The sequence below is a fragment of the Loa loa genome, assembly GCF_000183805.2.
Source record: "Loa loa unplaced genomic scaffold supercont3.81, whole genome shotgun sequence".
NCBI classification, from domain to species: Eukaryota; Metazoa; Nematoda; class Chromadorea; order Rhabditida; family Onchocercidae; genus Loa; species Loa loa.
In genome coordinates, this window is record NW_018108261.1 from 117,052 (window position 1) to 127,886 (window position 10,835).

Genomic DNA, 10,835 nt, shown 5'->3' on the forward strand with positions numbered 1-10,835 from the left:
ACGACACACACACACACACACACACACACATACACAGTTTGTATTGATAACAAGATATTACAAAAGTTTATGCAATCGTTGTTAACCTATGATTTAAGCGAACTGATAGTAGTTATTGAAAGAAGGAATACGTTAAACTGAGGAGACCTTCTCATTATCAGCCTTCTCATTATCAGTATTCATTAATCATATACATATGTAACTGATAGGAATGTTGTGGAGTATTCGTTGTGGTGTGACAGAAATTAAAGTGAAATATCTATATAACTATCAACAAAAGTAAGAAGGATAGCAAAGAGTTTTGATAATAAAAAAAAGGAAACGGCGCATTTCACTTCGAAAACATCTCATATTAATGATTAAAATACGGCCATAAATATTTAAGGATCCAGTTTTTTTTCCTCTAAAATTTTTTTTTAAATATTATATCTTTTGATAACTTTTGACAATATGTGACTTTAGGAATATGATTTGAAAACTTTTGCGCCTCTTTTTATTCAAATTTTCCAATTTGAAATCCCTTCAATGCAGTTCTACTATTTCTAACATCATTGTGTCATAGCGATATTATTCATTCTATGAAAATGTGTAAAATGAAATATTGAAAAAGATGTGTCATCTTTCATCGTTATCGAGAATTCTTCCGTTTTCCGGTATGTGATATCAATCTTAGCTCACACTTATACGGAAAGTTAATTTGTATGCTATTTCAGTTCCCATTTGTAACAATTTAGTTTTACATTCTTTCATGCAATCATTCTTTTCTTCCTCAACAAATTAGTGCATATCAGGGGAAGTCTGATAATTGACTGAAATAAAATGTTGGAAGGCAGATTGAAAGAACTGAACAACTTTCCACGACAAAGATGGACCTTCTCGAAATCTCTAGATTATTCACGATCACTCGTACCGTGTATTCATTTCTTTGATTCCTCCAACTAATATTTATTGTTAATTTTCCGGATCCTTTTCCTGTCAAGATCATTCTATGGATGTAAATACATATTTAATGCATGGAACATGTTCTCACTTGTTGATAATATGTCCGAGAGTTCCTGATGGAAAGAAATATAATTCAGTCTACTGATCTTTTTTGTTTTCATTCTCACAACATGAATCGAACATCATACAATATGCTAAATACAGTAGTAATTCAACGGATAAAATTCATTGTTTTATTGCTATTTAAGCCTACTGGACAGAAATTGACCAGTAGTATGAAATAGTTTGATTAAATTTCAATTAATTGATAGGATTTGAATTATGGAATTATAAACAATCATTATTTATTGCATTGGTCATTTAATCAACCAATCGTTTTGCTGATGCATTAATAACGATTTGATAGACTTTGTTTAATCAAAATGATATTTGTTTATTCCATTTATGTGATAACATTACATCTGTAAAGAATTGAAAACTTTTCGAGAGTAGATAATACAAGCATAAGAGTGTCATAAATTGGTCATAAGTAAACGATGATAATCAGAGTTTGAATCAGCTTCATTTGATTAAATATGCGAAGCATTTCATGGTGAATGAAGAAAGTTGAAAGGGAACCCGATACATGAAACAAGGGAATCTATCACAATAATCCATGACATCATCTATGACACTTCTCATGATGAATCATTGCTTTTTGAAGATAAAGTTTATTTCACTTCCAATTCCTTTCTTTGGTACATATTAAAGTGAAAGTTTTTCAAACGAAAAAATTGCTAAAATTAAGTTTTGCATGCAAAATTTAATGTTGCCGAAAATGGTTGCAGTATATGTGTCCACTTCCGTTCCTTGCGCCTGTCCAGTTTTTGTACTGACCCTCTTTCCCTCTTTTTTTCAAGTTAACCGAGAAGCTATTCATCCATTTGCCTTTCCAATTCATCACAGAGAGAGACATTATAGATACTCTCTCCCCAAAAGAGAGAGAGAGAGAGAGAGAGAGAGAAGAAAAAACTGACAGTGCAGATATGCAATAACTAATGATTTTGTGATCCACAAAAACTGCTGCTACCCAATGAAACTATCAGCTTTTCCTTTCCGTTCATCATTAATTCCACTGAAGTTGAAAAATATACAGCCGATGTTCTTGTCCACTTTTGTCTGTCAACCAAGCTATATGGTTGGTGACCTAATTGCATAACAGGTATAGCCCTGTTTTTTACCTTATAGTTGCCACAATCTTCGAAATATTGCTGAAAATTTATGATTTATTTTTGAAATTCCATTACATCAAATGATTTAGAATTATGAGCTTCGATTCTTTGTTGCATTATTATTATCGGCTATCTCATAAGTTTAACTAATGAAGGACAGAAGGTATGTATACAAAGGTAAGTATGAAGAGAAAGTATATACCATGCACAGGTAATTGAAATCTAGGAAATTATTAAGAATTATTCCCAGAAATAACAGTGAAAGGAGAGAACATAACGGAAAGGATAAAGAAGCAACGATATGAGTGAATTAACATTTTCATCTTCCTGCAAAGTAGAAAACCAGTATTAGCCCAAATAAAGGTCTTCATGTAGAGAGTGATACGATGTTGAATTGATTTGATCGTATCATACTTGTTTCATAGCATTGTGAATTGAGAATTTATGAATATCATAATTGAGAGCTGCTTGATAAATGGATCACCGAGAAGTAACCATTACTACTCTATCTTAAGTGAGCTTAATTAAGGAAAGAAAAATGATTGAAATGGCTTAAGCCATCTGCTGAGAAAATGTACCTTGACTACAAATTAAGTAAAGACGGTTACAGTAGTAGCGTGGATGAATTTGAATTGATGATCAGATTATCTTGAATCGTAGTGATAATCTTTGATTTCAGTATGTTTGTAGTAGTGGAATACCATCTAAACTAAGCATACATTAAACAGAATTCAAGATTGTGGAAAAAGTTCATCAAAGAAAGAAGCAATAATTGGATAATAATTATTGCAATTATTCTTAATTAATTACTGTATAAATCGTATTTTGTAAAAAATAAAAAAAAAAGATTTGAATGTAAGAAATGTGTTCCATTCCGAAAAAGTGTATCCTGAATTACGGAAGAATTCTGGCATAGCAATGAGTTTGATGAAGGTCATCCCATCCAAAGTTGTTGGACATACAACACGACAGATATATTCGTCTCATTCATTGAATCATTGCATCTCTTAAAATTCCAATTGCTTCTCATTCCTTTTACCTTTAGAGAGAAAAGCAATTATTTGGATAGTGAGATGAAAAAGTGCCCATTGGGTAAGTGGAAGAATGTTTGCTATCGTAGCTGAGCTGACCATCTCTTAAAATGTCAATCAGGTTGATTGAATGGTTGGTTTCCTGTTGTTATTATCGTTCTCGGTATGGACAGTCTTCCCTGTTCATATTGACCATCTCTCTGTTAGCATATGACAGATGATTTCATCAAGAAAAGAGAGAGAGAGAGAGAGAGAAAACATTCCTTTCAATCATCATCTTACTTTCTTCTCTTCTTTCTTCACAGCTATCAATTTAGGTCTACGTACTAGTTCTTAACGTATTTTATATTCTTCGACACTTTCCTCCACGATATCATATTTCCTTTCCTGTCTTCATCTTTCGTATTTCATACTTCTCTGATATTTCTCCATCCTTTTTATCTTTCTCCTTAATGACCTCTACTGCTTTGACCATCGTACCGCTCAAAACTTCTGATATTATTATCATTTTTGAGCGAAATATAACATTTTCGTTCTATCTTTCTTAATGTATAGTACTGATGCCAATGACCTTTTTATCTTACATCATACCGCGGTATAGATTTAGGATTTAGGATTTGGGATTTAGGATTTGGGATTTGGGATTTAGAATTTAGGATTTAGGATTTAAGATGTGGATTTGCTCTCATTATAATAAACGAGAATAACTTTAAATTGATCTTATATTATAAGCTAACTGGGAGGAAATTGAATTCAAACAAAATTTCAATTCATAATTTTAAAGTTGTAATTTAGATGTTTAAAAGAAATTTATTCATTTCCAAACATATTTGTTCAATACATTCCATATAAAAGATAGGAATGCGCAAATTGTACGTTCATCAGTGGTCAAATAAATTGCTAAACTTAGCAACAACACAGCCAACATATATGAAGCGCTCTTTACCTTTCATCAAACTTTTACCCTTAGCGTATTCTCTTTTGTGAAACATTCGCAAAGCTTTAAAAACGAGAAGTATAGAATCCACGTGATATAGGAACGTATTGGTTGAAACTCTTTCCTCTCGTAAAGTCACGTATCAAACTTTTTTACTCCTTCTTTGCCTTTCTTCTTAGAAGACTTTTGTACGAAAGTGTTTTGATTTTTCCTATACGATAAAACCTATATTTTGATATTTGTTCAATGGACTCATCCTGCAAAGACATTCCTGAAAGACAGTGACAGTATGAGGATATACAAGTATGAGTAAGCCTTTCAAAAAAAAACTTTTGCGCATTTGTCACACGTAGTTGCAGACTATAATGCACTGTATAATGAAAGACTAAATGTTGCATGCACGAAAATGCGTGTAGTATTGTAATTATGCAAACAAATTACTTTAATTGAGCGCTTTGTTTAATTGCAACTTTTGAATTTTTATTGAAAATATTATTTCAATTTTTGCTATGTTTGAGTTGTGGCAGACAAAAAATATACAACCTCAATGAAAAATTTGCATCAAACATTAGACTTAAGAATGGCTTTAAGTTTCCTTATATAGACAAGAAGTAATCTGCAAAGAAACATGCAAATTGAAATTAGGCTCATTTAGGCATAGCTATCATTTCATCCCACTTCAGCTGGCCTATGAAAACAAAATATAAAAAAGAGCCAAAATAGGATATTTTAACAATCGAAATGTACCATTTACGACACAGAAACATGTTAGAAATAGTAAAAACTTTTTCCATTTTTCACTTTGATCCTATCAGTTCTCTCTCTCTCTTTCATATCAGTAAGCATCTCTCTCTCTCTCTCTCTCTCTCTCTCATATCAACTAACATCCTAACGAATGTTCTCCCTTCGAGATATCGTAAAAAGTGGACATTACCATTGCAAAACATTACCTTTCATTCCTTCTCATTCTAATTACTAAAAGTTATTTTCTTAGGTGAATTTCAATTTAGAGAACTTTTTGAAAATGGATTGAATTTTCTGTTACAACAAAGTCTTCATTTATTTCATGAAAATTTGAGAATTTATGAAAATATATTAAAGAGAAATTTATATTTTTGATTGATAAATATTATCACTTCAACTTCCATTTCGTTATCATTGGCTCTAACTTAACATCAGCACAAAAATGTATTCAATCGTTCATTTCATCTTTTGATATATTGCAAAGTTTCCTTCATTATTATTGCTGATCAATTTGAAATTAATTCACTGACAGTTGGTAACAAAAGTTATAGGATGTATTAGAGGCATACAAACGATAAGCATGAACGGTGAGTTCTTGTAGGTATGAGAGCCTGTGACAATACGCGACAGGATTTGGTTCGATATTACCCTTGCCTTTTTTGGCCAGTAAACATTCTACTTTCAGGCTTTTATTCACAGTTGACAAAGCAATAGCTACAAGAATGTTTTTAATGTCTTAAAATTTCACACAAAATTAGTTGATAAAAAGGGAAAGATTGCAAGATTGATATAGATGTTGTCAACGTATGCGTCATTTAATGAATTAACTTTTGGCTTCTACTCCAGATTACTGCCTTCCAGAATTACAAAGGAGCAATGAAGGCATTGTGTCGGATTCCACCCCTCCGGAAAGCTAATGATTTTGTATTAATAGGTTAAAAAGCTATTATTTAGATTGCGTTAAGTTGAAAGGTTACATTTTGCGAATGAAACATTGGATGAACCAGACTTATGGTCAGTACGCAGACTAGAGAGAGAAAGTGCAATTATTAAATGTCCCGAGATATACTGGCATACTGTATGGTGACAATCATAGCTAAATTCTTACCTCAATTTAAAGATAGGAGAAGGCAAACTATTAATCGTTGATTATCATTCCGTTTACGGTTGCAGTTCTGGCTTATTCTTTTCAGTATGGTATACACCTTTTAACTAGAGAATGATATAATTAATTTTTAATAATATAATTAATCATTTTCAGTCATTAAATCTTTCAGTAAAAACTATCAGGTCATCTTAATAATTTAAAGTTTTCATGGTTGCCACATCTTTGCAAAATTGTTCCGTTCATATTATCAAATAATATAGGAAGCAGACTAAAATTTCATAAGACTGATCTACTTGATCGGATCCGGATGCTTATTATGGAATGAAGAATCTGAAATTGGAATCAGTAGATGAATTTCATCGAAATATGTTCTCAGTTTAATTTATTCTAACAATAATATCATTGTAATTTTAAATTCAACTCAAGGATTCAGTAAGGAATTAAAATTTCGATCTTGATTAGGTCTTAATATTCAATGGTTTGTGTATTTTCTTTATTGAAATCGTCACATATTTCTGAATTTGCGATGAATATAGTGGTGCTCTAATTATAATAACATCCGCAATGAATGTCAACCTAAAAGGGTTGAGCTGATTCACAGGATCGACCTATTTGACCGAGTGACGATTTATGAAATGATAATTAAACATCATCATTTAACTGATAACAGGAACCTTTTCCAATTCTTCTTATCATTGACTGCATTTTAGTGAACAGAAAACGTAACAAAAGGTAACTTATTCGAGGAAAGGAAAACTAAAAGTTATGTTTATTTGTCATCCATCCCTTTCCGTTTATTTGCATCACATTGTTTTTTCTACCGTACTAACCAGTAACTCACTTCAGGAAATCTTTGAGACAGGAGGACACTTTACCAATACGCCATAAACATGTAAAAAGACTGAACACTTTTAATTCCGAAATTTTAATTTAATGAGAATGATTGTGCCGTTTCCTACAGGTCATATCGATAATTTTTATTATTCGTTTTTCCGCATATTTTATGTTTGAATGGACTTGTCAATGTCATTTAATTATTAATTAAGATCAGTGAAGTATGTAATTTGATGTGATGAAGTGTGCACTTTTATGTAGTTTGATAATTTACAGTTATGTAACTCTCATACAGTCATTCCTACAAATTCAACTCCGGAAGTGCAGCATTCTCTTAATTCAAAAAAAAAAAAAAAAGTTTCTCCATTTTCAAGCGAATGTCACTTGTTGCGGCAGTCACGCCAACGTACGATATACCACGTCCCTCTCACGAAGCTGTTTTACGATTAGAAACCTGGTACCACGGCATGTTGACCAGATTGCGATCCGAATGTCTTGTTCGATCTGAAGGAGATTTCTTGGTAAGTTTTAAAAGAGATTTGTCCTTGTTAAAATCATATTTAATATACTGCCGTTCTATATGTCCATTACTTAGTGATATGCACTGAATGCACTGATACAGATATTAAGAAGGACGAATTGGTATAACCTTTGAGGAATGGTCATTATATAAGAGAGAGATTGACATCGGGATGACCTTTGGTCAAGTACACTGTAATGAACGCATAAATAATATGTCAGTGCCCTGATACTTTCAATCTTCTTCACTTTGGTTGAACAAAAATGTTAGAAAAAAATCCACTAAAACAATTTACATATTTCAAAAGACAATTTCGAACTTTAATTTGAATTTCGATTTAAAATTATGAATTTACTAACATGAATTGAAATTCATGAAAAAATCAATAAATTTTAATCATTTCACCTAAAACTGCTCTTTTTCCTATAAAAAAGTAAATCATTCTCCATCACTGTTAACGATCCATCCTTGAAATTTAATTATTAAACAAACTAATCGATGAATAAGAAGAGTACCTTTATGAGAATTTCTTGAATTTGCTAAATTTGAATCATTAAAATGTTGAAATGATTGAGTGCTACGAATGATATAATAGCATAATTTTTTTAAATTCAAATTCAAGAAATTTTTGACAGAAAGTTAAAGTTCCTAAAAGTTAAGTTTTAAAAAATTCCGCTAAAATAAACACAGAAAGTTGAATTTCTAAAGGATAGTTTCCCTAATTTTATTTGGTTTCATCAAAGGTTCGTGATAGTATTTCGTTCAAAGGCGATTATGTGTTGACAGTATTTTGGAATGGACATGCCATACATTTTCAAATTAACAAAGACCCGTCACCTTTCAGCTCAAGTGGATTTTTTTTTCAGGTTTGTATTAATTTCTAAAAATTTTGAATTAATTTTTTACATACCGATCTTTTATTGTGTGGGAGTAGAATCCTCCTGAAGATGGCATTTACATAGAGAGTAAATTCATTTCCATACTCTATGAAAATACAGTATCGTGGAATGAAAGGATTACGGAAGGGATTACGGAGGTGGGGTACTTCCTGAACTTCGAATATTAGCTGCAATGAATAAAAGATTTTGCTTATTGATAATATATATATATATATTTACTTAATTTATGACAAATAATTATTAAACAAACATCTAACCTTTTTTCAAACCTTCTCAGGTCTGTTAACCTTTGAATGCTTAAGGAAACGATGAAAACCTTTATCATTAGAAAACTGACCAGTTAGTGCCCCTTAGATTAAACATAATTTTCTTCAAATAAATGAGAAATAAAAAGTTAGCAACTGATAATTTTCTAAAAATATCTAATGTAAACAATACATCCCTTTTCAAGTTTGAATTAATTTTTCATAGAAATGACTAATGAGTGCTGAAAATGAAGTATGTCTTCATTTTTTTTAGAAGTTTGTTACATAAATCGATGATATTCTGCATCAGTGGTCAGTACACCGGAAGTATATCGATTTCAATTCCGGAAGAGGTTCGACAAATAGGAATAGAGCAGGGTTCTGAAACTATGACTAATCTCTTCATAGTTATGATCATTTTTCTAAAATAATTGTCTTGCAGTTCGAAGAAGAACAATTCGAAAATGTGCCAGATTTGGTGACATTTTATCAGTCACATAACAAACCAATCACTCGGAATAGTGGTTGCATTATAAAGAATCCCGTACCTAACACGACACTTTTTGCGACCCACAATTTTGAGTTAAAAGCTGAACTTGATCAGAATTATATGAAAATCATCCGACCAAAAATGATTAAATTTGGTAAGTTTATTAATATATTAGTCATTGTACGGTAATACGGTAAATTTTCGAGTGTAAACTTTAAGCTAACTTTGTGCATAGTTCGTGATTTTTGCATCTAACCCGTAACACTATGAATGCTTTCGCTGATAATTCCCAATTATCACTCTGATACGATCAATCAGAAATTATGTGTAGTTCTTGTTTTGGTGAAGTTTTAGAATCGAGATGAACAATTAGAACGTTTAATGAAAACATTTCAGGTCAAGAACGATCATTAACCCAAGAGGTTCTTTTAAATGAAACAAGAAAACAGTTGCAGTTAAAAGCACTTCAACCATCGTCACCTACTTCATTGATATCATCTAACGGAAAATCACATCTCCCATTATCAGATTTACTCAGTCGACCCTTGCCAAAACCAATTCATTCACCTGTTCAAGAAGAAGAAGATGATGAGGTAAATTCTGCTATCTTAGAATAATATTATTTTCTAAGAGAAACAATCTTTAGATGCAAAAAATAAACTGAACATTTAAAGACTTCCTAAGTTTTAGTTCTTCATCTTCCCACTCCCAAATATTCTTTTCAAATTTCAGTACTCCAAAATAGACTATGATACTATGGAGGAGACAACAGTTTCAACGATGGGAAAAGATGATGTTGTAAGTCCGTCAACGTCGAAGTTATCTCATCTGCACAATCACAAATTATCATTAACTTCGTTAAATTCAATGCGTAACGAACTGATAGCTTCAAGTAGCACATTATCGTCACCAACAACTGCGTCTTGTTTTAATGTCAACAAATTGCATTGGCGTATGCCACGGAGTGATTCATTACCAGTACTTCCAAAACGAAAAGTATCATTACCAATTCGAGATAGTGGTTGTATTGTGGATAATCCTGATTATGATCAACCAAAGGCATACACTACTATATCCACAAATACTGCTATCGATTTACAAAACTATCGATCACCGTTTATTGAATCCAATAATACACTGCAAACAGAAGAGCTATTAACAAAATTCAAGTTAGTCATTTCAATAAATCTTTTTGAAGAACTCTCGTAAGAAGAACTCTCGGTCTTTTCCCGATCAAAAACCTACCATTGTTAATATCCTTCATCACTCTGATCTGATCTGTTATGACTGTATTTAACTGATTTCTTTTTTTTTTTTAGTTTTCAAATATGCAACTTATATTGTAAATGCATGCACAAAGTGTTTGGTTGATTAAAAATCAAAAATTAATTAATGGCATATTTTAGGCAGCTGCTATTAGCAAAGAAACCGGAAAGTTGCGCTCAGCTAATAACGGTTGAAGATTATCGGTTATTGAAGTTTAGAAGAAATTTACAGATACCGTTCAAGGTATGTAAAGAGAATTGAATGTATCAATTCGAAATAAATAAATTAGAATTGAATATAGAATTAAAAATAAATTTAGAATTAAAAATAAATTAGAATTGAATGTATCAATTCGAAATAAATAAATTAGAATTGAATATAGAATTAAAAATAAATTTAGAATTAAAAATAAATTAGAATTGAATGTATCAATTCGAAATAAATTTCACAGAAAATATTTTGAGAAGCATTTGCCAAGAAATTTAATTACTTAATAGTCTAAATTGTTAAATCAAACGAAATGGTTTAATTTGAAAACAGTTAGATTATTTCTTGAAGATTTAATAAGTTAAACTGATGTTTACTTTAGATGGTATCAATGATGTTAA

At 31.2% G+C, this 10,835-nt stretch overlaps 3 protein-coding genes across 3 annotated transcripts in view; 2 read left to right on the forward strand and 1 right to left on the reverse strand.

Moving 5' to 3' along the window:
• Positions 1-1,976: 1,976 nt before the first annotated feature.
• LOAG_09245 (hypothetical protein) lies at positions 1,977-4,390 on the reverse strand (the record flags this gene model as incomplete). Its single annotated transcript, XM_003144773.1, has 3 exons — positions 1,977-2,192; positions 4,149-4,245; positions 4,278-4,390. The coding sequence occupies 3 exons, from the start codon at positions 4,388-4,390 to the stop codon at positions 1,977-1,979; spliced, it is 426 nt and encodes a 141-aa protein (XP_003144821.1).
• A 1,078-nt stretch (positions 4,391-5,468) lies between these two features.
• Positions 5,469-8,379, forward strand: LOAG_09246 (hypothetical protein; the record flags this gene model as incomplete). The annotated part of the gene is made up of 7 exons (XM_003144774.1): positions 5,469-5,531; positions 5,712-5,799; positions 6,684-6,705; positions 6,820-6,865; positions 7,182-7,328; positions 8,071-8,193; positions 8,326-8,379. 7 exons carry the CDS (start codon positions 5,469-5,471, stop codon positions 8,377-8,379), a joined length of 543 nt encoding a protein of 180 aa, XP_003144822.1.
• A 385-nt stretch (positions 8,380-8,764) lies between these two features.
• LOAG_17483 (hypothetical protein) overlaps positions 8,765-10,835 on the forward strand; it is a gene marked incomplete at both ends in the record, with an annotated part of 4,658 nt that continues 2,587 nt past the window's right edge. Inside the window, 5 exons of the mRNA XM_020450144.1 lie at positions 8,765-8,824; positions 8,914-9,115; positions 9,358-9,554; positions 9,694-10,130; positions 10,368-10,470. Coding sequence (XP_020306226.1) covers positions 8,765-8,824; positions 8,914-9,115; positions 9,358-9,554; positions 9,694-10,130; positions 10,368-10,470 — 999 coding nt within the window. The remainder of the gene's footprint in view (positions 8,825-8,913; positions 9,116-9,357; positions 9,555-9,693; positions 10,131-10,367; positions 10,471-10,835) is intronic.